General features: G+C 36.7%; 1 protein-coding gene across 1 annotated transcript; it reads left to right on the top strand.

The window, feature by feature from the left end:
• Positions 1 to 1,283: 1,283 nt before the first annotated feature.
• LOC129281248 (galanin receptor type 1-like) lies at positions 1,284 to 14,721 on the top strand. The gene is made up of 6 exons (XM_054917192.2): positions 1,284 to 1,654; positions 9,036 to 9,163; positions 9,993 to 10,121; positions 11,174 to 11,390; positions 11,927 to 12,153; positions 12,704 to 14,721. The coding sequence occupies exons 1-6, from the start codon at positions 1,327 to 1,329 to the stop codon at positions 12,896 to 12,898; spliced, it is 1,224 nt and encodes a 407-aa protein (XP_054773167.2). The 5' UTR covers positions 1,284 to 1,326; the 3' UTR covers positions 12,899 to 14,721.
• Positions 14,722 to 27,357: the final 12,636 nt, after the last annotated feature.

The following is a 27,357-nucleotide window of genomic DNA, read 5'->3' as shown; positions in this document are numbered from 1 at the left end:
AAATATTTATATGTATTTTGCATCATGATATTATTGTAACTTTGTATGTTTTTTATCCCTGTTAAATCAGGACATTGATGTAAAACAGCAATTCAGCTGATCTTTTTATCCTGAATAAATATTTTCAAATGAATAAATAAATAAAAATTGTCATAAATATTTGCAAATTTTTGTACACGTATATTTAAAAAGTAGAACAGGAGCCCCACCGGCTTCCCTCCCCTGGTTCCGCCTGTCCTGCTGCATGACGCTCATCGCAATCCACAAATATTATATTACCCCGTTTGGACTTTTCAAAAAATGAATTCCTGCAGTGCTTATTTTTCGCGCCTGGGTCGAGCGTAAAAAAATGTGTTATAGATTTGACTTTTGAAATCATAAGTTGTTAGAATGAAAGCTTGTGTAGAGATTATGTTTACCACTTGCATCCAATGATACAAGGTCCTATGTATTTTCAATTTAGAGACTGCCGTCCACACTGATACCGAACTCGCTGTCATGATTATTTCGACCTTGTCAAAATCAAGATTGTTTGTTTGAATGTAGACATTTTCTTTAATCTCGTTTTTCTTAGCACTTTTTCTTCTCTCCAGAAAAGCTAAGTCAGTGAGAACTTATTTTCCAGAGAATGAGAGAGAGAGAGAGGGGGGGGGAAGGATGATAGATATTCAATGCTCATTTGTAATTATATTATTCTTTTAAAGGCATGAAATAAACATGTATATCATGCCCTTCTAGTTTACATAATTATTTACGTCAGTCTTAAAGATTCGAATTAAAGAGAATATACAAGTAAAAAATGACGCGATTGATGGAATAAAATATAGGTGAAAGTAACAGAGTACGTAAGGGAACAAAAAACAATGATTAGGGCATCAAAGTGATTCATTAAACACGTTTGTTTGTGTACAAGTTTGCGTAAACCACACGTAACAGATATTTACATTATCAATTATTACATTCGTTGTGTGCTTAATACAAGTATTGCAGCCATCAGTGATCAATTATTGTTTGATATCCGAACTCTTCCCTTCGCCGTTATGTTTTCGTACTAGTGATTCCACTATTGGTGTTTATAGTTCCACATAGAAAGATATCATTATCTGTCCCTCGTGACGAGGGACAAATAATCTGCAAGGTTCACGACTCAAGTAAATCAAAGTAAGTAATTACTAAAAGCACAATTTCAAGAAGTATTTAATGAACATTAAATCAATGCAGAGTTGATTCTTATTCTTTCTTTTATCTCCCATCTCATTCCTCACTATCTTGGTTTTACAACAGAAACTTTAGGGAATATTTACAGGAAGACAACAGCCTATCAAAATGACGACTACATCAATAATGTATTCTGTCGCCATGGCAATGCTTAATGCTACTGCGGAACCATATTCCGAACCGGAGCCAGAACCGGAATCCGAACCCGAGCCTGAACCGGAGACGATCATGGGTAGCATGGAGCCGGAGCCGTGGATAACCGGTATGTTGTCTGGCGAGCCGTTTGCTGAGATTTCATCGGAACCGGTGGCAGAACCGGAACCGACAATGAACTTTTGTGTGCAGGTCATCCTCGCCCTCATCGCCGCAATCATCCTCGTGGTCGGGACGGTCGGTAACGCACTCGTTATCGCCGTCATTTCCAGAATGAGAGCGGGTAAGTGTGAATAAAAAAAAACAAATTAATAAACTTTACATTACCAAATAGAGCACTTAATGGCAGTAGAATTTTGTTTGTGAAATTAAAAAAAGTTGTTGTTTTTTATGATACAGAGAGTCATCCAATTTTTTTTTTTCGAAAAAAAAATATGAAAAGCATAATACCAGTAGACTATTGTTGAAATCATGCTCTTCTACGGTAATGTTTGTTACAACTTCCCAATTTTCAATAGAAGTGATATGAAAATAAAAAAATTTGGCAGTATGATATTCAGTATTTTGGCTAAATGATTTTCTTTCAAATTTAAAGTTACACAATAATTGCAGTTTGAAATTCACAAACATTTACATAAAATCCTTACACACGCAATAAATTAGAAAAAACTGTGCAATGTAACAAAACACGGTAGCAAAAAGAAACAAAAGGAAACAAAGATAAAAGTTTCTGACTAACTGCGTATACATGTATATGCAGGAGAACGTTTTGAAAAAATTGAACGTTTGACTCTTAAAACACTCATTGCAAAAACAAACAACCAAACCTATAATCTGAGCCCAGTATCACAATGGTAAGCAATCAATCTCTAAATGAAATGCCCTATCAGATTTATCGTTGCATGCGCATTTTGCTCAGTAGACTGACTAAGAACCAATCAGAAGTGTTCTTTCAAATTATCGATCAATCGCTAACCTTTGTAAGACGGAGCCCAGGGCCCCATCTCACAAAGAGTTACGATTGATCCAATCGATCGTAACTCTATGGAAATCCATCGGTGTCATAATTTTTTCTTTAGGAAATTTGCACAATGTCCTTTGTAAATAAAAAGAAGCACAGTGAATTTTCAAGAAAACAATGAATGCATGAAAATACATCAAAGTTAGAAAATATTTTGATCAAACAGGCATGCTAGAAGTTGAAGTCGCTGGTCGTCCATAGTTGTGATTGATCGGATCAATCGCAACTTTTGTAAGACGGGGCCCTGGTCTGTTAAATATGCAGAGAGAGGTGCAACCAAACAGAATTCCAAAATAATATGTCCATCTCTGATTGATCAAAAATCAAGCATTGTTCCACTTTGAAATCTGAAAACACAAAGGGCTGAACGGATGGGAAAAAAGTCAATAAAAATACTGTTTTGCACCCTTTTTAATAATTGGTTTCACCCTCGACCTTTTTAAGGGGCGATTTGCCCCTTCCCACCCTTTTATATTTATTTAGACCTCAAAGTTGCGTTTCAGTTTTGTCTCATTCAAATAAGATTAAATGTGATTGTCGAAGTCTCAGGAGAAAATAAGAGTTGATAAGAAATTAAACCGACCAAATGATGGAACCTTAGATATTACATAAACAGATAACGTCAGACTCTGATATCCACAAATCAAAAATGAAGTAATTGTAGTTGTATCGTGCACGAATTTACAGAAAATGAAATGTTGCCGAAGCTCATTACCAAGCCTTATTTCGTCGCTATCACAAAAGAGAAAAGACCATGAGTTTATAAAAAATCGATGCAAGAATAGGTCTAGCTAAGCATTTAGCATAAATGTTTAATGGAATAGAAATGTCACGCAATGTGTATTGAATGTTTGAATGTCAGACGGCAACGGACATTAGCTTAATGTACGTTAGTCTTGCGTCTGTCACACCCGCGCAATCGATTCCAGACCGATCAAAGCTATTACGTTATTTCTAATGACATTACTGATCAATTTGAAATCGGTTTCGTTGGATTGACTGTAACAGTTTACAATATAATGTTACGGACCTTCGATCATTTTGGCACCACGTTCTATCGAATACATCTCAGTATCTGGGGCAAAGGCATAAATGTGATTTCAGCTTTGTACCATTGCTTTGAAATGTGAGGATTCGGGCGGTTGTCGTGGTAACAGCCATGAAGTCTGATCGATGGCATAATCATAAACACCGAGATTTTGTACTTCTGTCAGCTCGGCGTATATCTTGAAATTCCCTGCCTCTTGACACCTCAAAAACACTTCAAGCGAAGTGCTATTGTAGTTTTGAAGGTCCCGAACCAGTTTTATGATTGATCAAATATCCAAAAATAATCTAGATCAATTTTGTACATGTTGTGTAACATCTGCCGATACGGAAAATACAAATACCGCCTATTTTCACTAGCGCTCACACAAACGCATACATGCGTTCACATTTTTATTTCATTCTTCCAATGTCATATTCATGTTATGCATGATTAAGATACAAGTCATTATTATGAGCGTAACAATAAACACTCAGATATTTCGTCGTACAGATAATACTTTGCATTATCTTGATAAAAGTTGACGTGATATGTGCGCATGTGCAAAGCCCGATGGTGCTGTTGGTCAGGACAGTTTTCATGTTTTTCAGTGATTTTAACTGACTTATTTGCTATGATCCAATCAGTTGCGAGGATTTCCAGTATTTTATACATCTGTTAGTGAAAGATCACTGACTATTTACTTTGTGAACACGCCCCTGGTGCTTTAGGGGAATATTTGTCGTGGTATGGGGTATAGTGAATGAAAATCTTTGTAATGTTCTTATAATTAGGTATATACATAGCCTATTGTATATAGGTATATTATTGGTGCATCTAGCGCAAATCCCATCTGAAAAAAATCACTGTAATCGTGATAATAATGAATCTGCTTAAACCCGTATGTATTTGAAATAAAAGACGGGACTATGATTACGTTGGAATTAATATTGCTAGGTCATTATCCCAATTTTCCGACTGCTTAATAAAGGCTAATTAAAGCAATCAGCAGGCGTACACAAACGGGAAATCGATATCCTGCTTAAAATTCCGGTCAAAATGAGGTTTAGTCACTTCAAACAACTGACCCTTTACTCACATTTCTCCCTAATCAATATTGATTATCTAATTCGATTAATCGGTATTCACTCCACATTTAGGACGACTTTTAGAAATACCTGCCTACGTTTATTTTCAGGTTTTCTAAAGAAAGGGTCGAAAACTGAATTGATTTGAACCCTGCAACGAGAGCGGTTGTGTTTATTCTCAAACGATGCGGAATGAATTATTATTTAATTACTACCTGCTTACGAGCTGTTACCATTGCATTGCTGACCAGAATATAGTTCAAGTCAAATGAAGAGACGTCAAGTGGAAATACACCTCGTTTTTTCTTACTCTTCCGGTTATTCTTAGAGAACGGACAAAGTGCCCACTGACACTGGTACTAGTGTGTATATTTTGATTATGTTGCAATCGCTTGGATCCATTGGTTGTATAAAGAACCTTTATAAAATACAAAGGATATTGTAAGAGTTGAATTTTGCCTTATTTAATCTTATTGTTTATTTCACCATTTGCTTTCCATACTTCTCTTCACTTTCTATTTCCATACCATTGTCACACACCTGTTTCTCTCATTCCTTAGTTTCTACATCACATCATTCCATTGCCATTCCAACTCCATGCATCTCCACATGTTTCTATTGTCATTTTCTCATTTACATTCAGAACATTGTTCCTCATTCATATCATCCTATCTCATTCTCATTGGTTCACCTTTCACCCTTGGTTCTTCCACTTTTCTGGGTTCTTCCATTCTTTCTTTCTCTATTGGTTGAATTTATCATGTGACACTATGTTTTGAATACATTTGAATATATAATTTGTGAAGGCAATGCCTTGTGAGGTCTAGATTGCAGACCAATAAATTAGAGCATCACTGGACTTCATTTTGTCAACATCTTTATTTTGAGTTTAGTTCAGCTTCATTATATTTTAGGTTCTTCTTATTTGGTGCTTCTGGCTGTTTGATATGATTTGAGTTTGCTTGTTTTACGAATGGTTATGTGAGGTGTATCATTGAACATTTGGCCACTCTACAACTGGTGGCAGCGGTGGGATTTTTACATAACGGGCTAATTTTTTTCCCCTGCACAGTGCGAAAATTAGATATTTTGCTTGTATACATTGTACCAAGTCATCTGGTACATGTACAAAAATATTGGACGATTTTGATATACAAGGTTTTAACAAAAATTGTCTTTTTTTCACTTTTATATTAGGTTACCAATTACAGATTGTACAAGTTGATGCAGTTCAATACCTTTAGTAGTTAGTGTTTTTAAAGAACCAAGTTATTCAACTTGTAATTTTGCTAACAATAACAAGAACAGTTACTGATATTTTCTTTCATTTTGAAATTTTCCAAATAAAAGATCATGTGATGTATAGTTTATTTAACAGAAAAGAAAAGTTCAGTATTATGTATGTTTTCTTTTCATATTCAAGCACATTCAAACATTTTTCTGAAGTTTCTTTAAAAAAAAAAAAAAAAAAAGAGAAAGTCAATTTAGTGATCTGAGGATTTCATTTTAAATCCGCAAAAGAAAATATTTTTATAAAAAGAATACTTTGATGTTATTCAGTTCTAGTTATCGTACAGATTACTGTATATTGTGCTTTATAGATAACAGGCAAAAAAAAAGAAGTTATTTCTTGCTGTGTCAGCAACATGTATATTGAAAAGTGACTAAACAAATTTGATGCCATGTATATATTTATCGACATGAAAGACAAACGGATTATTTGAATGTTCATGTACTTATATTGCAACTGGCAGAAGAACGGCATTTATTATTGTAAGTTTTTTATTCTTCGCTTCGAATTGATAAGAATATTGTTTTTATTTGTAAGAGGCCAAAAAAGTTGCAGAGTTGAATGTTTAATTCTAGATATTCTGATTTTGGTTAATCATCATTGATAAAAAGTTTTAATCGTTCTACTGACAGATGCAACAACTAAAAATGCAGATATTTATATTTACAAAAATAATGTATAGGTTTCCTTCCTCAAAGAAAGTACTCATCCTCATTTGTAAATCCAAAAGTTTTCAGAAAATTACTTTTGACAATTTTTTTTAATGTATCAAGTTGAAACTTATAAAAATGAGGACATTTTTAGTGAAGAAGGAAGCTTATGTAAGAGTTGAATTTTGCCTTATTTAATCTTATTGTTTATTTCACCATTTGCTTTCCATACTTCTCTTCACTTTCTATTTCCATACCATTGTCACACACCTGTTTCTCTCATTCCTTAGTTTCTACATCACATCATTCCATTGCCATTCCAACTCCATGCATCTCCACATGTTTCTATTGTCATTTTCTCATTTACATTCAGAACATTGTTCCTCATTCATATCATCCTATCTCATTCTCATTGGTTCACCTTTCACCCTTGGTTCTTCCACTTTTCTGGGTTCTTCCATTCTTTCTTTCTCTATTGGTTGAATTTATCATGTGACACTATGTTTTGAATACATTTGAATATATAATTTGTGAAGGCAATGCCTTGTGAGGTCTAGATTGCAGACCAATAAATTAGAGCATCACTGGACTTCATTTTGTCAACATCTTTATTTTGAGTTTAGTTCAGCTTCATTATATTTTAGGTTCTTCTTATTTGGTGCTTCTGGCTGTTTGATATGATTTGAGTTTGCTTGTTTTACGAATGGTTATGTGAGGTGTATCATTGAACATTTGGCCACTCTACAATATCAATAAAATATAAAGGGTGTATAAAGGGTTCCTTGTGTAACCCCAAAATTGATTCTAACATACTCTTTAGAACCCTTTTCTGCTTCTTAGAAGGTTTCAAATACGTGACAAAGGAAATTTAGAAGTGCATGGCAGTAACGTTATAATGATTAAACGTGATTCAAAAATGAAAATGCAATCTCACACATATCCAACTCCTCTTTAACTGCCTCCCCCTCTCTCTTTCTCCTCTACCCGCCCCCCTCCCCCCCTCTCTCTCTGTCTATCCGTGTAATGACCATCAATTGAAGAAATGCTTGAACTAAATCATTTCAAATTAGAAATCAAATCTAATCGCTTTATGATGACGAGTCATTACAGGTAAACAAAAAGAAATAACAAATAGGACATAAGACTAACTATAGTACTTTCGATTGCTATTGTATATTGGAATATAAAACGAACAGGTCATGAAATGTTATACATAGTAATTTCAATAGCGAAATCACTTGAGCAATGTGTATTAGATATAACAAGATGATAAAAGAAAAGCACTTTTAATTGCAAAGTTGATCTACTTTTAGAAAATAGAAAGGGATCGGGTACGCTCGACAATACTCAACGATAATCTGTTTACACTATAAATATGAAAGTTGGAAATCAAATGATAGTCTTATAGAATGAAAATGTAGCATTAATTAATTGTATTCTACCTTATTAAATCCTAAATATGCTAAAGTCGCTTCGCTAGGTATTGCTTGTGAGCAAAAATATTGAAAATTTTCCATAAAAAAAACATAATGCCATTATAATTATCTTCAAAGCCAAATAGTTCTGAATCATGTGAATAGAATAATGCTAGACGCCAAGCCCCCATCAGTTTTATATTTATCGATCCATCGAGATCCTATTTAAAAAAAAATCGTATTTTTTATCAATAAAATATTAGTTATATTGACAAATATCACAACAGGATTAAAGAATATTTAATATAAGGAGGAGCATAATTCAATCTGAATACGAGGATATAATATATATACAATTATCATTATTATAAACGCAATGGACATTTTGAATTAAAGCAATCAAACCAAATTTTCGTGGAATAACCTACGATAATGGCAATACAATGGATTTTAAAAAGTAAATTGACTAAATAGGCTATTTCTGTTTCTGCTACTAAATGCCAAACAGCTAATACTGGTAATTACAGCAGTTTCCGTATCAAAACATTTAATGTACGCCCCTGGCCTTCTATTTTTTAGTGGGAATATGATTCAGCAATGTGTCTAATATCACATGCACTTTTAATAGAGTGAAAGTAATGTACAAACCAGCTGATAATCCATTTTAGACGAAAAATATGTGTAGAGGTCGTTTGCATATGTTTAATGATAGCACAATAACTAAACTTCGAGGACGAATGTGATGATGACGGCGAATGCAACACTCTTAAAAATGTGCCAATTGGAACCCCCTTTCCGTATTTGGAACCCTCGAGAAAAGGGGTTCCAAAAACATTATTTACGTGCTTAAGAATCTTAAATGGTTTGATAAAGAACATATAGGTTCCAAAGTGGCTGTTTAAGGTAATTTAGAACTTTTTAGGGAACCCTTAAAGGTTCCAAATACGGGACAAGTTATGGAACTCTCTAAGAACCCCTTTTCTAAGAGTGAAAGACAACCATGCAGTGGAACATATTATAATATATTTTTATCTGATGTCTTTAGACAGTGTGGTCTCTTCAGTGCATGAAAACCACTTTTCGAGAGAGCCACCGAAAAATGATTATGTTTCACCATTAAAGAATAATAATTTTCATAATTATATGTTTCTCCCCGGGGTTTCTCTTTTCAGATCGAACGGTTACAGAATTATTCCTCCTCTCCCTTGCCATTGCTGATGTATTTGTTTGTGTGATATGTACTCCACTCATCATCGTTGGTATCACAGTTCAACAAGGGCATACTGGTGTCTCATACATCGTAAGAAACATTCTCTTTTTTTCAAGAAGGAAACATTACGCTATTATCATGATGATGTCCTTGTATAGAGCGCATTCATATTGGATTATGTTTTTTTTATCAGCCATCGCAGCAACATGCTATTTGTAAAAAGAAATCATTTTGACTTTATTATCTTTCTAAAGTTAACAACTGGGGCTCGTTTCATAAAAATTGCTACGATAACCATGGTCCACTACTGAAACCATTTGATTTAAATGGCTGGTAATAAGCTTGTTATAGAATTGTGCATTTGTTATTATAACAAGTCTTAATGGAACGGGGCCCAGATAATAAGCGCGGTAAGCGGGTAAACCGTGTTGGTGACCCAGCACAGCGGCCCGGCGAACATATGCGATTCGTTACGATCAGAATATCAAAGAAATTGTAATAACATTTTATATGGACATTTAAACCAATAAATTCCTAGCAATCAGAGTTCAGAATAGTGAAAGGACTACTGAAATCAAATTTCATTCTAGTTCGAGCCTCCCTATAGGAATAAAAGTAAATTCAAGTCGAAATCGTAATGACGTCATCATCGGCTGCGACTTGAAGCCGATTTGGACTTGACCCCGACCTCATGGCTTGCCGCAAAGCAAAATTATGATTTTATTATTCCTTATATTATGCCAAACTTAAAATGAAATAATCCTACTTCTTGGAACTTCCATGTTTACTGCAAAATGCGATTTATTGAAAAATCGCGTCGCATCGTAATACATTTAATGTTCCAAAGAACTGACGTCGAGATGTATGTACCCTTGTCAAATATGACTATATTGTTTGCCTTTTCTATACTTTTCTGCAGGTGGAGCAGGTCATGTTCTATTTTTCATCCGTTGCTTCAATCCTGAGTCTATCTGCAATCGCTCTAGACCGCCACGATGCTGTCATACATCCTATGTCTAGGAGACTCAACATCCAGCGCTCAAAACAGGTGAGAATGCGATTCCTATCGCCTCAGTCAGACCAGCCTAACCGGCCACAGATGGATCCAAGATAATACGTTAGTTTGAATGTTATGCCATGGATTGGTCTCATTAGTGTGAATGCGGCCCTGTGCTTATTTGAAGAAACGGGTGAAATTTGACTGAAAATGGCGTCAGAGGGCAGTCGACTCTATTTCTAGTTCCTCCCTGTAGAAAGAAGGGTAGCGATGACCTGTGATTTATTTGAACCAGTAGCGTAATATATATGAGCTAAAGTTTGGAGGGGGTAGATATGACTTATCGGGCCAAATTTATAAAAAGAAGCGAGCGAGCGAAGCAAGTTAGCAAAACTTTCGACATTTTTATAACAAGAATTTTGTTGTAGAATTTGACATAATATTCACCTTCTATCTTTCTGTTTCTTTCATTTTCCCTTTTTTTCTAAGTCATTATATATATTTTTTTTGGGGGGGGGAAAGCGCGCCCCAAGCCCCCCATCTGTACGCCGCTGATTTGAACCCAGATATACCGTCACCAGCTTATCTAGAATAGAAGAAATCTTAACGTCATTTTGCCAAATACCCATATTGCAAACTTTTCAACTAAATGAACCCTTTTTCTACTAAAAACGATATTAATTGTCAAGTTGATGTGTTTTATTATTATCTTGAGAATAGCCGAATCGATTCGAGTTTGATTTGATTTGATTTGATTTGATTTTAGCATTTTTCCAACAGAAATTATTAACAAACATAGTGTACAACATAAAAACAAATAGTGATACATTTCTTTTTACAAAAATAAATACAATTAGTAATTCATTGGCATAAAATGTATATAGATCATAGTTTGCAATATTATAAGTTGTTCTTTGTTGAGTAGAAAAAAAGAAAATGCTGGAGACCGCTACCATAAGCAGTGCTTGACTAGGGTAGCGGCCTCAAACGTAATAGCGAAATAAACAAAAAAAGAAAACGAAGTCAAATTGAAGTCATTCGTAGACATTAGAAGGCCTATACTTAGATTTCTGAATAGCCTTTCCTCTTTCATCTCCTTGCAGGTCCTCGTGGTCATCTGGTTGATATCGAGTGCAGCAGCTGTCACCATCTTCTTCATACCCCAGAAGTACGAGTTCGCCGTCCTGGCCGTGTTTTTCATCGTCCCCCTCGTGTTCATGGTCGCCTGCTATTACCGGATCGTCCGTGTAGCCAGGCAGGCTGCGTCGAGGGTGAGGAAAGCCAGCGAGGCGGGAATGAGAAAGACTACTAAAAGTCCGCGTAGGTCCTTGCTCGAAGTTTACTCGACTTTCTCTTCTCTTTTCCTTCCGTTCCCCTCTCTTCCTTTCCCATCACCTCTTTTGATTTCTCCCCTATGCTCCTTCTGTCCCCACCCACTGTCTATTTGTTATTATCTCGTCTTTTTATGTCTTTCTATGATGTGTGACGATGGGATGGAAGAAACAAAACAAACCATGAAATAAAACAATAATACTTTATTAATTTGGAGCTGAATACAGAGTCCTTGGGCTGAGTTCAGAAGAATCCATAGTCTTTTTGAAGAAGTATTATGTCCAGTGGATATGTCGTGGGAGGGCGAGGGGAGTCCCATAATATTTTCCTTTATAGGGATTTTTTTTTATATCGCCTTAACCTTAATCTGCACAAAACAATAACTGGGGACACCGTAATCAATGAAACACACTGTATAATAACATTGAGTCGAATACATGCAGACAGAGAAGACAAAAAAACATAATTAGCTGCATCCATACTGGAATCTGTAAATTGTCTTCAATTTCACTCTCGTTCTCCAGCTCGTATGGACAAGACACTTCGTATGGTGATCGTCGTCCTAGTCATCTTCGTCATTTCTTGGTTACCATCCCTCATCAGTCGCCTCCTCAAGTACACCATGCCGATGACAGCGGGTCAGAAGGCGACCATGGAAGTCACTGCGTGCCTCATCGCCTACGCTGGAAGCGCGCTCAATTTCGTCGTCTACGCCTTCATGAGTCGGAAATTCCAGCGCGGACTTATTACGGTACTGATATGAAATATAATTTTCTCGTCTTTTGAAAGTTATGATGATAAGGAGTTTAAACGATTAGCAGGTGGAAACTGAAGATGACGGGAATGTTAAATACAAATCTTCCTTATCCAAAAAAAAAAAAAAAAAAACAATCAAACGAACAAACAAAAACAGTTGGCGAAATTATCACAGATCATAATAATTTGTATTTTTCCTCTTTTCTGTTCTAATAACAAAGAAATTGCCATTTTCATGCATTCTCAATTTGATTGCCATTGATTTTTTTGTTTCCTTACAGATGTTCATCAATAAATCTAAAATGCTTTAGCAAAATATATAGGCCTATCTAAACATAGTTAAATAACATGACTCCTGAAAGACGCTATTGATAGTGATGCATAACTCTTTTATTGGGATACTGGGGAAATTCATACATGTACTTTCCAAAACAAGAAGCCATATTCCTACCTAAAGATACAAAATCGATAATTGCTGTAATTGGATTTGATACGATATCTCTTGAAAATGATATCTTATTTTCTCCCTTCTCTTTTTTCCACAGCTCCTCGGCTGTCAACGTTATTTCAATCGCAAAGTCGACCCAGACACCAAACCCAAGAGCGACATCGGCAAGACGTGCATCCACCTCGCCGTCGAGGTCCCTGTCGACGACGACCAGGAGAAGAACACAGGGTACATGACATACCCTTCGATCTCATCGAGGTCGAGAGACGTGAATGAAAAACATCTCTTATAAAACGATAAAGAAGATGGCATTTTGACTCTGTGAATCATTGATCTTTTACCCTACTGACATGACTGAATTCGAAGATCGTGAGATGTGAAATCGGTGGCGCCCTGGCTCTGAAATACGTGACATAATTATATTCTGCAAGACGAATTCGTTTAGCGCGTTCTATAAAGAATGCGTCACTTCTTAACACAGAGACCGATACATCAAAATAAGAGTTTCCTTTGACACATAAGTGACGTCATTGGTGGAAGATATTTTCGGACATGAAGAAATGGACATCTCGATTTGATAGAATTAATGTATGGAGCAGTTGCAACGGCATTGCTTGAAAAAAAAATCAAATATTGACGCTCAAAAAATGGAGAACCTTGTAATGAGAAAATCCAGGCTCTCCACATGTAAATATGACAAATCTTTGACGGCGACAAAGTGTATTTGGCATATTTAGGGCAAATCATTGGAGGGAACATTGATTATCAAAACAACGACAGAATATGATTTCCAAGGTAATCTGTCGCCATTATGTACACCAAAAGACTGTATTTGAATGCTGCATGCGTCAGTGTCAATTCACTTGGTTCTTGTTATAGCATTAATGCAAATAGAAGTTTAAAGGTTGATAGTAATAATTATATTACAATGTTGTTTAATATTATTGTTTCTTCAAAGTGATTTAAATAGTGGTGAATTTTGGGAATTCTAACAGATAAAAATGAATGTAATTCCATTTCATATTTCACCATGTAGTTATGGCTGCAAGGATATCACGTATTTTTCGTAGAATATATTTTTGAAATGAAAATTGAAAATTTGAAGTAAATAAAATTCATTGTTGAATCATTTACATTTGATATTTGATTATTTTCAAAGCATTATTTTTATTTACGCATTGTGTATAACGAATGTCACCCTTTTCAAAAACTAACCTACGTTGTATAAGCCTATCACTGAGTAAACCGAAACAAAAATTTGTTGATACGAAGCTGTACTCTTAAAAGAACGATCAAATAAGCATAATTGATGTCAGGTCAATGTTATTTCACGAAGCTATTTGATTGCAAATTGAATATATAGTGTCACCATCATTATCATAAATATACAGTGCGTATAAAAAAAAAACGGGACAGTTTTGAAAAGTCTATAAAAAATTTGTTTCAAATTATTATATCTATATTTTGATGTTAATAGATGCTCCTAGATCTTATCTTTCAAATGCCATTTAAAAAAATAAATTTTGTTCATGCTTGAGCGAACACGAGCCGTTTTTGTCGGGGGCTCAAAAAGAGGCTTGCGCCAAAATGGCAGAAAATAGAAATTTGATGATTAGACTTTTGGCTAATCAGCAGACTTCTTCTTATTCTTTTCATTATTTTTGCCATAATTTTCGAATTATGTTGTCAAATTTCATTGACAAATTTATTTATTTACCTGAACTATTTTGTTTTTCATTTAAACTTCTTTAACCTTTGAATTTTCCTTCATAAGTAAGAAATGAAGACTTTTTGTCAACCCATACATAAGAAGATTTGCATTAATAATTGGGAGAATTTGTAATTATTCAAACATTTTATTATAAGAAACAAATCATGTTTTGGTACCTATAAAAGACATGAATCATATTTTCAAGGGGTTATTGAATCCTTCACGAAGTTTAATGTGCTTGACAGGATAAACAGGAAAGGTATCATGTCTTTCAACGGCAATGATGTATTGAGTCAATTTAATGGAGCCAGATATGGCAGATCGGGTAAAATGTATTAAAAAGTTGTGCAACGAGCAAACAAGAATTTCCACTTTTTTATTAAAATGTCAAATTTTGTGATTTTAACATAATATTCTGAAAATGATATCATATTTCTCTTTCTATGTTTTCTGTTATTTTCCTTTCCACTTTTTTTTCTTGGTCATGATTGTTTTATTTGGGGGAGGGATGGATCACCCCGAGCCCCCACCCATCAGTATGCCACTGTTCAAAGGCACCATAACTTTTGTAATGAAATTTGAAAAAAGAAACACGCTCTCCCATACTAAAATTATGCTTTCCTAAAGAAGGAATATTCAAAGCTAAAAGAGAACATATAAAAAGGGAACAACATAAATATTCAAGCAAATAAGTAGATTTGGAATTGAATTTTGACCGCATAATTCGAAAATTATGGCAAAGATAATGAAAAGGTTAAGAGGAAGTCTGCTGATTAGCAAAAAGTCCGACCATCATATTTATAATTTTATGCCATTTTGGCGCAAGCCTCCTTTTTAACCCCAGACAAAAACATTCCGTGTTCGCTGAAGCATGAACGAAACTAAATTATTTTAATGGCATTTGAAGGATAAAACCTCAGAGCTACTATTGACACCAAAATATAGAGATCATAATTTGAAACAAAAATTGTATAGACTTTTCAAATCTGTCCCGTTTTTTTATACGCACTGTAGTAAACGCATTATTGTGACGACGAGTGAAATAACGCTATAAAATAATTATAGTCGAATTCTATTATTGCATTTGTGCATGATAAATGACAGGACATCATAGTTGATTCATGAACCTCTCTCATAGGTTCATGGTTTATTTCATATCAAGCCATTTATTATTCTCTATACATGAGCGCCTTTTGTACGAATAGGCCTATAGACGCGATAGAATTGACACGAACTGGGTGCCGAAATAGCTGTGAGCTACAGCGCGTTTCTTTCCGTCTAACTGCAATGCTTCGGGGCGCGGGGCGCTTATTGTTAACCATGGACTTTTGATGTATTAATATAAATTCCAAAAATAACTTTTACATTAGATGTAATGATACAGTTGAAGATATTCAGATGTAGTGGGGGGGGGGGGGGCTGCGCTCTAGCCATGCTCGTTGCATGCGTGATGAAGGGTTGAGAGTGTGACGAAAGTCAGATTATTAATCAAATAATATTACTGACAGAAATATTATTTCCATTATTTTCTCCATGATAAATAGATGTCACTTTGGAAGTTAGAAAAATAGAGAGCTTAACCTGATGCTGGAAATAGCATTTAGGCCATTTTTTTTAGAGGTGAGCTGTGAATTGCACATTATACATTACATGTAGTTTTTATTGTCTATAACATAAGTGCTTCGCTAACGGGTTTGGGGGGTAAAGATAATAAATTGATCGTACTCGGGATTACTAGTATGACACACACACACACAAACACCCTCCCTCACACAAACACACACACACACCCTCTCCCTCACACACACACACGTATGCATTTCGAAAAAACAATGGCAACGATAGAAAAAGAGTTGTTGAAAGCTGAGGTTGAAAGTCTGCATTATCACAATAATCGGATAATATTGTGTGAATTATTTTCATTTTAATCAAGCAATAAATGTTGTGTTAAAATGGTAGGTTGCTTACCATGTGAACTTAACAAGTACTTGCAGTTGGTATTATTAAGCAACCCTATATATATCCATAACGAACCCTCAACGTTCACACAAACCCTTTAGGCGGATGTTAATATCTCGTTCAACTACTCCCATTCGAATGTTAAGAATTTATTTACATGTCTGAATGATTTCGATGTAATAATAATAGTGTCGATAATTTAAATGAACTTCATTGAATTAAAATGGAAATTGATTATATAACTGGCTTGCTTGAAATAATGAGTTGCGTTTTAAATCAATAATTAATCTTGTTTTTTCATATAGTTTCGTGATCGTGACTTTCGATTCCTTATTTCCATTATTATGAGGTGAAGGAGAAAAATCATGTCTATTATATATGGTAGAAATAATAAGTAACATGACTAACATGACTAATGAGTGGAATGAGAAAGGTGAATTGAAAAGAGAGGAACGATGTGAGAAAGGATTATGAAGAATGATGTGGGAGTATGGGAGTAGAGAAAAAAAAGAGTGTGTGAAAGAGGGAGAGAGAGGGGGGAGGGGGGGGGGAGAAAGACAGACAGAAAGGGAGAGAGGGAGAGAGAGAGAGACCAGAAACATAATAGTCTGGATTCATGTAGCGTTAGAATATGAAATATCAATATCATTAATAATTATTCAATTGTTTGTTTTCGACTTTCAATTTCGCTCCAAGCATATTTACCTCCAATGCTTGCAAGCGTGATAATTCTTGTAATTAAGTTATCACATAAGGAATTTGTTGCATATTATTTGGAGGGGTTGCTATGACATGAACTCATTCTAAACTCAAAAGTAAGAGAGAGGGAGGGAGGTGTTGCGAGAGAAGGAATGGAACTGTGAATGCGAATACACTTATTAAAGAAAATAAAAAGAATATAAAGAATAGGAGGGAAGAGAAAACAAAAAAATATCCGGAGCAATAACAAAAAGGGGGACGAGGAAGAAAATACAATATTCAAAACATGAAAGATAATGAATCTGATACAAATTGATTGATCTTTTTAAATCTTGATTTAAGAAAAGATTTGCTCACAGGGTTTGGAATCCAATCATTCAAATTCAGTTATGATTGAATGATTTGAATAATATGCCTACATTGCTACAAACTTAGTATCGTCCCTTTAAGATAAGTAGAGCTATATCATAATTAAATCTTGCACCAATATTATCGATTGAACTACATGGAGTTTGTCTGGCGGATATCGATATCACGGATTGGCGGGAAGATGCCTTGGAATAAATTAAACATATCCGTCGTCTGCGTGACTTCGAAATAATCAGAACACGCAAAATATCTGTTCGTTATTTAGTATACTATTTTTGATGAAAAATTTGGTGAATTGTTACGTGAAATCTCGTGTCATAGAAAAAAAATCTGTGTCAGAAACGGAGTTTATGATTGTCGCATATTGGGGGGGGGGGGAATCGGTAAGTTTGAAATGACGGTTGAAAAGTTGTTGCTTCGATAGAAAATTTCACCAAATTGTTATAGTATCTTGTATAATTCTGCAACGGACTGGATTCATCAATTTTTACACGTGGGACAGAACCCCCCCCCCCCCCCCAACTTGGTCTGGGGCCAAGAAAGAGTTGTAATCAACTCCTAAAATTAAATGCAAATTGATTTTGAACCAATCAGAAGCGCTCAATTAGGACTTGCAATTAATTTTCCGAGTTGCGGTTAAACACAACTTTTTCTGCAAAGGGCCCAGATTTGACTTTGGATAGCAAAGGCCCAACGAGCCTCTCGTTCCTTTACCCAGCATGCAATGCGATGATCATAATACAGTCTCATATGCGCTATGTATTATCTTACATCTGAGTCGAAATGTGATCGCATGTGCATTCATTACACACATTTACATGGATTGTGGGCGAACAATCATTGGGAAATACAAACAAAATTACAATTCTATATGATTAGGAGCACCTTTTAGACACCGAAATAGAACTGTTTTTCCGAACTTAAATCAATCAGGAGCATTATCAATGGCGATAAGTGGTTTCAATGCTTGACCTTTGAATCAAGGCATTCACCAGGTGCCTATTATGAATGATATACCAACATTAATTGAGATACATCCCTCTATGTCCAAATTGCACCTGTCGATATGTAGGTGGTGTCCTAACAATCTAAGGTAGATGTCAACATACTCTTTAGGGTTAAGTTGTTATTGGAGTAGGCATAACGTGCTCAAATAGGTAAATGAATGTGAAAGATTTTGAAATCATGTTTTAAATATGCAACGCCAAGCAGATGTTATTGCTTTTATGGTGTTACACTAACATCTACCAACTGGTGACATCCTCAAAATACAAACCAAACAAATGATCCAGGGTGCGCCACCACCACCATCATCATCATTATGATCATCATCACATCATCATCATCATCATTACATCATCATCACATCATCATCGCCATTGTCATCATCATCATCATCGTAGTCACCATCATCATCATCATCATCATCATCATCATCATCATCACATCATCATCATCATCATCATCATCATCATCATCATCATCATCATCATCATCACATCATCATCATCCTCATCATCATCACCATCATCATCATCATCATCATCATCATCATCACCATCATCATCATCATCATCACATCATCGTCATCATCATCATCATCATCAACATCATCATCATCATCACATCATCATCATCATCATCATCATCCTCACATCATCATCGCCATTGTCATCACCATCTACATCACTATCATCATCGTCGTCGTCATAATCACACCACCACCACTATCACCATCAGAATCAAAATCATCACCATCGTCACCATCATCATCAGGATCGTCGTCGTTGCCATCATCACTACAACCACCACCACCACCATCATCATCATCACCACTGCCATCATCACCATCATCATCATCATTATCATCATCATCACCATCATCATCATCACCACCACCACCACCAGACCACCATTATCGTCGTCGTCATCATCACATCATCATCATCATCATCATCACATCATCATCATCATTATCATCATCCTCATCATCATCACCACCATCATCATCATCATCATCATCACCATCATCATCATCACATCATCATCATCATCATCATCATCACATCATCATCGCCATTGTCATCATCATCACATCATCATCGCCATTGTCATCATCATCATCATCGCCATTGTCATCATCATCATCATCGTCGTCACCATCATCATCATCATCACATCATCATCGCCATTGTCATCACCATCTACATCACTATCATCATCGTCGTCGTCATAATCACACCACTACCACTATCACCATCAGAATCAGCATCAAAATCAACACCATCGTCACCATCATCAGGATCGTCGTCGTTGCCATCATCACTACAACCACCACCACCATCATCATCATCACCACTGCCATCATCATCATCATCATCATTATCATCATCATCATCATCATCACCACCATCATCACCATCATCATCATCATCACCACCACCACCACTAGACCACCATTATCGTCGTCTTCAGCAAATGTTAAAAGGGGGCAACTTAGCACCATTCTAATCTTAGAGCACCTTAATTACTAGTAAGGTGTAAAATTACACCTGTAAAAAGTGTACATGTATCATTGCTAAGGGTGCTCTTATTTTTTTTTCAGATTTAGTTGAGGTTAGTTTTTCTTTGCGTACTCTAAAAAAGATGCATAAAATTTTAAGTAAATCATCATGACATGCGTGAAATGGCGGCATTGAAGTTAAGAGATTCGTCGATGTTGTCCGTTCTTAAGAAAGAAGTTAATCTCATTTAAAGTGCACCCGCTATTACAAATCACATTTTGTTTTTGTGATGGAAGCATTAATACTAATTTGTCGGTCACATTTTCACGGATGTCTAAGCAATCATCGATCTCACATCACAAATCTTTGTACACACGAGTCTGCAGATGAGATGTTTAGGGGGCCCGTGTGGAGCCGTGATATGTGCAAACGCCGGGATATGTGCAAACAACGGTATATGTGCAAAATTTCGCCGGGATTTGTGCAAACAACGGAATTTGTGAAAACGCCACGCCGGGAAATGTGCAAATCTGTCAAAATTTATCAACGGCATTTGTTCAAACGTGACGACGGGATATGTGCAAATGAACAATTTTCACGGGAAAAGTGCAAACCTCCGGGATATGTGCAAATTACTGTTTTTATCCATATTAAGGATATTTCTCATGAAATGTTTCATAACATTACTGTTAAAATGAGAAACATGCCTGCATAAGGGAGAAGCTACAGCTAGTTTCATCGGCAATAAAACGCTTTTCAGAGAGGCAGTGGGGGGGGGGGGGGAGGGCACCAGGCTTAGTGGACATTTGCTCTGGCGACAATTGCTCCGATGGAAATTCTAAACATTAAGCGAAACATAAAAGCTAACCTCCAAAACTAAATACGGTTACAGCCCGATAGACCGCGGGTCCGATAGACCGCGGGTCCGATAGCCCGCGGGTCCGATAGATCGCGGGTCCGATAGTCCGCGGGTCCGATAGACCGCGGGTCCGATAGACCGCGGGTCCGATAGTCCGCGGGTCCGATAGACCGCGGGTCCGATAGCCCGCGGTGTGTGTAAAATCATGGTCAGGATATAGTGAGATCCAATGCCATCAAGAGGTCAAAAGGCCAATGATACGAGTCCATTGGGGTTCTATAACGATGACCCAAAGGACAATCGCCCCCTGACATCTACTTCAAGGAAAATATTATCCCCATATTTTATCGTCAGGGACTGTTACCCCCCCCCCGGAAATTTACCCTCTAGACGCCATACGGAGCCATCGACTTGACGACATGGCGAGATACCTTATCTTGCCATGTCGACTAAATAATGGCGCGATACGTTATCCTGCCAAGTCAGTCCACTTATAAAAAGTTATATGTCAACATGGCGAGATATTTTATCTTGCCAAGTCGACTTAAATAAGTTACATGTCAACATAGCGATATATCGGGATTCTCGCCGGGACTTGTACACTTCATATCTCGCCATGTGGACATATCGACTTGACAAGATAGAATATATTTTGCTATGTCGAAATAATAAGCGTATTAATTACTTAGGTGGCGGAAGCGGGGGGGGGGGGGGGACCTTTCCTCCTAAATTTGAGGTGGGGGACGGTCCCCCCTAGATTTTTAGTTGAGAACCTTTTTTTTGCTTGTCAATTTGTTTTCTACGTCCCCCCCTAAATTGAGGTGGACCCCCCCCTAAAATCTTTTTGTCCCCCTAATTTTGGTTTATAACCTTTTTTTTCTTGTCAAAAAATTGTCAAAATTGGTGGTCCTTCTCATAAATTTTGGTTGATTTGCTTGTCAATTTTTTTACCTGTGTCCATCCCAAAATTTCAGGTGGACCCCCCTAATTTTTTTTGCCTTCCGCCGCCAATGATTAATTAAGACATGGCAAGATAAAGTACCACGCCATGTCGTCACGTTAATGGCATTTTCAAGGCTCCATACTAGGGGTAATTATCCGGGGTAATTATCTGGAGGGTAAATTTCCGGGGGGGGGGGGTATCAGTCCCCGCCGGTAAAAATATGGGGATAATAACTTCCTTGAAGTAGTTGTCAGGGGATGATTGCCCTAATTGGGTTATTGTTATAGAACCCAGGCGCGGATCCAGGATTTCGTGGGGAGGGAGGGGGGGGGGGGGGCAAATTTGACCTGATTTTTGGCGCCCATATGTGTACTTTTCGAAAAATGGCGCATACTCCCTCCCGGCCAGGCTAACTAAAGTGCCTTAAATGGATTTTGAATTATCTTATAATCACATAAACTTGAAAAAACCAAAGACACCTTTTTCATGTGTTCTTGAAAAAAAAAATCCATGAATATATAATGTAATATCAATGGGAGCGCAAAGCACGAGCGATTTTTTTTTTTGGGGGGGGTTCAATTTGGTTTAACTTCTAACCAGAGTAGGCCCTACTAGAATATTCTGTGAACGGGAGCTGTAGTTTCTGTACTGTTGTGTTAGAATACCCTTCAATAATATTAATGATAACCTCTTGGGAATAATGCAATCGACTAATTCTCCTCATCAGTGGCGTATTTATTCAGCATGGGTGCACGGGGGGGGGGGGGTGGGTGGCGAGGGCACCAAGTTAAAAAAATAAATGAAATGGGGGAGGGGTAGACGTCAAAGAAAATCTAATATTTCATTCTTAAAAACAAATTGAGGTATCTCACAAGGCCTAAATAAATAATGAGAACACGAAGCGCGATCTGATTTTTTTTTAAATAGATTTTTCATGTATTATATCCTGAAAGCCTAAGTCAGGGGCGGACCCAGCTTTCGCCATTAGGGTGAGGGGCCATTTTTTCACCCATATTTTCCCCGATCGGCCGCTCAAAGTTGATTTTTTTTTGGGTTTCTTTGAATGGGTTGTCCCAGTGCCGTAATAAGCCAACAATTTCGAGGGGACTCGATATGGTGTATAAAATTAATAAGAAGTTGCCAGTGAGCGAAGCGAGCAAGCAAATATGCTGACATTTTTATTACAAAAATACAAGGTTGTGATAGATTTTGACATAATATTTGGAAAATAATATTATATTTCATCCTAATCCCTTTCCTTTTCTCTCTATTTTTTTTTTAGTCTTGATTCTCTCTTCTTCTTTTTTTTTTTGGGGGGGGGGGGCAAAACACCCATGTCCTAACAGTCATTTCCTAGCTTTACTTTATAAGCAACATAAATGTGTAATAATCTCTTAAGCCCTATGTAATCTAAAAATGAAATTTCATGTATTTTGTCCTGAAAATTGAACATTTTGGGCAATGTTTGTGAACCTGAACAGCGTATGTAACTAGATAATTACCACGAGCGCGAAGCCGAGCAGAAATGTTAAATATTCGTTCTGGCCTGGTCGAAAAGGGACATGTTAAGGATGTTTTGCAGTTAGCCATTAAGACGATACATATTTCAACGATTAAATAATGTGAGCGCGAAGCGCGAGCTGAACATTTTTGATATTCCAACCTAAAAAGATGAGATTTCAAATCCCCCAATGGGACATTCGATTCATGTTTGTCAATCATGAAAAAGGATGGGTAATTTTTGGTATCTTCCTACAATAATAATGCGAGCGCAAAGCGCGAGCAAATTTTTTTTGATATTCTGATTCGAAACTGGATGATTTTAGCACGTTTTGAATAAGATCAAGCTTTGTATCCTAAAAACATGCGTGCGCGTGTTTTAGAGTTAGACAGAATCCTGACAATCTTAATACATTTCATTTTTCATCATAAAAATCAATAATGCGAGCGCAGAGCCCGAGCTGAAAATAATATTTGAAATTCCGATATGAAAAGGGTCAATTTAAGCACTGTTTACAGCACTGTGTATATAGGGAAATTTGATAGCACTATATAAATAATGCGAGCGCGAAGCGCGAGCTGATATTTTATTATTTATTTGACCTAGGATCGAGACATTTTAGGCCTAAGGACATTTTGTCATCATATAAGAATGATGACTATCTTCTCTTTCTTTTCCTAAAACTTGTTGATATTTATTTCTGAAAAAGGGACAATTTAGTTATAATGAATTTATACAAATTTTATATCATATTTATTAATCTGTTAAGCCTAATGAGTCTGTTAAGCCTAATGAGTGTCTGATATTTTATTATTTATTTGACCTAGGATCGAGATATTTTAGGCCTAAGGACATTTTGTCATCATATAAGAATGAAAACTATCTTCTCTTTCTTTTCCTAAAACTTGTTGATATTTATTTCTGAAAAAGGGACAATTTAGTTATAATGAATTTATACAAATTTATTTCATATTTATTAATCTGTTAAGCCTAATGAGTGTGTGAAATTTGTTGACAGTGCATAAGGCCTGAAAACTGGATATTTTAAGTATTTTTGTAATCATGAATAGGATTCATTGGTTGATATATTTTTAGCAAATAATGCGAGCGCTAATCGCGATCCGGAATTTTTTAATGGGGGGATTTAAGTAGTTTGTTATAAAATTAATATATAGGTATACATAACTCACCAATCAAAATGCGAGCGCACAGCGCTAGCTCATAGGCCTTTATTATTCTTTTTACAATCGAGACACCTGAAAAGGTATATTTAGAGAATCTTATATGAAATATAAAAAGACAATACGTAGGCCTACTTGGCATATAGTGCGAGCGCACAAAATGTTGCAAATGATGATTCAAACCATAAAACTAACATTGTCCAGAGCACTTAAAACATAAATTGGTAAATAAAACAAAATAATGAAAGATCGATGTCCGAGCTGAATTATGTTTTGTATGTTGATATCAAAACTTGATATTTTAAACTACATTTCAGCCTATTGAGCAAGATATGTATCTCATCGAACAGGCAATGTGAGCGCGATGCGGAGCGAAACTTTAATATAGTGACATTAAATATTTTTTTAAATTGTTTTCCAAGTCTTCTTCTGACCTTATTTTATTCACTCGTCTTCCACCTTTTATGTTTCGTCTTCCTTTTTCTCCTTTCTTTCCCCTTTTTTTTTCTTCCCCCGTTTTTCACAATTTATTTGCTCTGTCAACAGGGGGGAGGTTGCCCTCGGGCCGCCTCGATCCGCCTATGTTAGTAGTTGTTATGATGAACACGATGCATATCTATTAAGAAATGAATGCGACCGCGAAGCGCTAGCTGAAAACTTTTATAATGATGAAATGAAAAATACATTTTCAGTTGTCAGGTTAGAATATCAAATATTTTCAGCTTGTGCTTCTCGTTCGCATAAAAAACTGTAAGGTCGGGATGCCTATAATTATAACTAAACAATTTATTGATGCCAGCGCGAAGCGCGAGCTCAATTTTTTATATACTGACTTAAGAAGGACTAAGGTATAATTCCTATTCTAATTGCTTGTCCTTTTCTCTTCCTTTTTTCTGTTTCTTACCCCTTTTTGCGCCACCATGGGGGGGGGGGGGCAAAATCTTTGCCCCCTGGATCGACCTATGTATGTTGACTTGAAAAACACTAACACTTACATGTGGGATTGAAGCAGAGGATGCATACCTCATTAATCAAATATTGCGAGCGTGTAGCGCGAGCTGAATTTGATAATAACCCTTTTTTGTGACCCTGAACAGGGTAACTATCTCGCTAAACAGACTTAAAACTCGAAAACATTTTTTTTTTCTGTTATCGTAAAACGGGATATTTTAATTCAGCCGCATTAATTGAAGTTTTTTGGCAGGACATATATTTCACTATAAACAGGCAATGTTGCGTCCCCGGTCGAAAATGAATTTGCATGAAGCCCTCTAAGTTCAAGGTCAATTTGGCGCCCTCGGTTGAACATAAACTTGGCACCCCCATGTGAAATATAACTTAATTGCCCTCCCCCCTCTCTGAAACATGTATTTGTCGCATTATGGTCAAAATTCAAATTAGCGCTCCCCTAGTTCGAACATCAATTTGGTGCCCCGCTAGATCGAACATCAATTCGGCGCCCCATAGTTCGAACGTCATTTTGGCGCCATCAAATCGACGTCCAGGTCAACATCTCCCTCTTCCGTTTCCCATCTCCTTTTCTTTCTTTTATCCTCATTCCCCTTCCTTTTTTTTTTTCTCTTTCTTTCTCTCTTTCTTTCCCCCTCTTCTTTTCCCCCCTTTCTTCTGTTTCCCCCCATCTTTTCTTTCCCCCTTTTCTTCTCTTTTTGCTGTCTTTTCTTTCCCTCTTTTCCTCTCTCTTTTCTCGTTTTTCCTCTCTTCCCACTTACTCTCTCTCTTTTTTCTTCTTCTTTTCCCACTTTTCCTCACTCCGTTCTTTTTTTTTCTTTCTTTTCCCTCTTCCACTTTTTTTCTCTTTTCCCCTTTACTTCTCCCTTTTTCTTTTTCTTTCCTTCTCCCTTTTTTCTCTTTTACTCTTTTTTCTTCTCTCCCTCCCCTTCCTCCCTCTCTCTCTTTCTCCTTTTCCCCTCTTCCTCTCTCTCTCTTTTTTCTTATCTGTCTTCCCATCTTCCTCTCTATTTAAATATTCTTCTCTTCCTTCTTCTTTTTTTCTTCTTTTTCCTCCTTTTCCTTTCTCCTTTCTTTTCTTCTCTTCCTTTTCCCTCCTCTTTTTTCCCTCTTCTTTCCCCTTTTCTTCTCCCTTTTTTCTTTGTCTTTCCTTTCCCCTTTTTCTTCTCTTCCTTTCTCCTTCTTACTCTCTTTTCTATTCTCTTCTTTTCCCATCTTCCTCTTTTTTTTTAATTCTCTCCCTTTTCCCCTCTTCCCCCCTCTTTTTTTTGAGCTGGGGGTGCATGGGGGGGGGGGGGGTGAGGCAGTTCCCCCTCGGCCCTCCATGGATCCGCACCTGATAGAACCCCATGGCCTCGTATCATTTGACCTTTGGACCTCTCGATGACATTTGATATATCTGATCATAATTTTACACACACTGCGGACTATCGGACCCGCGGTCTATCGGACCCGCGGACTATCGGACCCGCGGTCTATCGGACCCGCGGTCTATCGGACCCGCGGTCTAACGGACCCGCGGTCTATCGGACCCGCGGTCTATCGGGATGTCCCCCTAAATACACCCTAATCGTAATCATGACAATATTCTGAACCAAAAACTCTATCACAATCCTAACACTAATCCTATGCCTTCTGAGATATTAATTGTCGCAATTTTCGCAGGAGTATATGTCGTGTCACCTTAAAGGGACATTTAGTACTGTTTCGAACACTGCATGGGGCAATTAATTAAAGGGGGTGGGAGAGGCAAGCATGATTTCCACGGATACACACATTGAACTTGATCTGTTGATTTCATTTCCAGATTTCATCAGAAGTTGTCGAATTTCTTTAAAATTTAATTATAAACCCAAAATGTCTTGATTACTATGCCATTTGATATTATTTTTTTATGAATCTATGAACATTCAAACGAGACATTGTTTCCTATCTCTTTTAACACACCCAAAGTGACGCCAGCTTGTGTAATATCAGCCACATGTGTAAAAACACTGTACCCACTAACGTATATAAAATTATTTCCCACACAATCATGTCATACTAGCGCACTTTA

Source organism: Lytechinus pictus, chromosome 18, assembly GCF_037042905.1.
Source record: "Lytechinus pictus isolate F3 Inbred chromosome 18, Lp3.0, whole genome shotgun sequence".
Lineage (NCBI taxonomy): Eukaryota > Metazoa > Echinodermata > Echinoidea > Temnopleuroida > Toxopneustidae > Lytechinus > Lytechinus pictus.
The sequence above is the reverse complement of the archived record's forward strand: the minus strand, read 5'-3'. Positions and strand labels throughout refer to the sequence as shown.

What these genes read in the sequence shown, in the direction of transcription:
- LOC129281248 (XM_054917192.2), top strand. Translation starts at nt 1,327, where the DNA reads ATGACGACTACATCAATAATGTATTCTGTCGCCATGGCAATGCTTAAT. An exon ending in CATTTCCAGAATGAGAGCGG is followed by an intron (nt 1,655 to 9,035) that starts GTAAGTGTGAAT and finishes TTCTCTTTTCAG; the next exon opens with ATCGAACGGTTACAGAATTA. An exon ending in AAAGACTACTAAAAGTCCGC is followed by an intron (nt 11,391 to 11,926) that starts GTAGGTCCTTGC and finishes CTCGTTCTCCAG; the next exon opens with CTCGTATGGACAAGACACTT.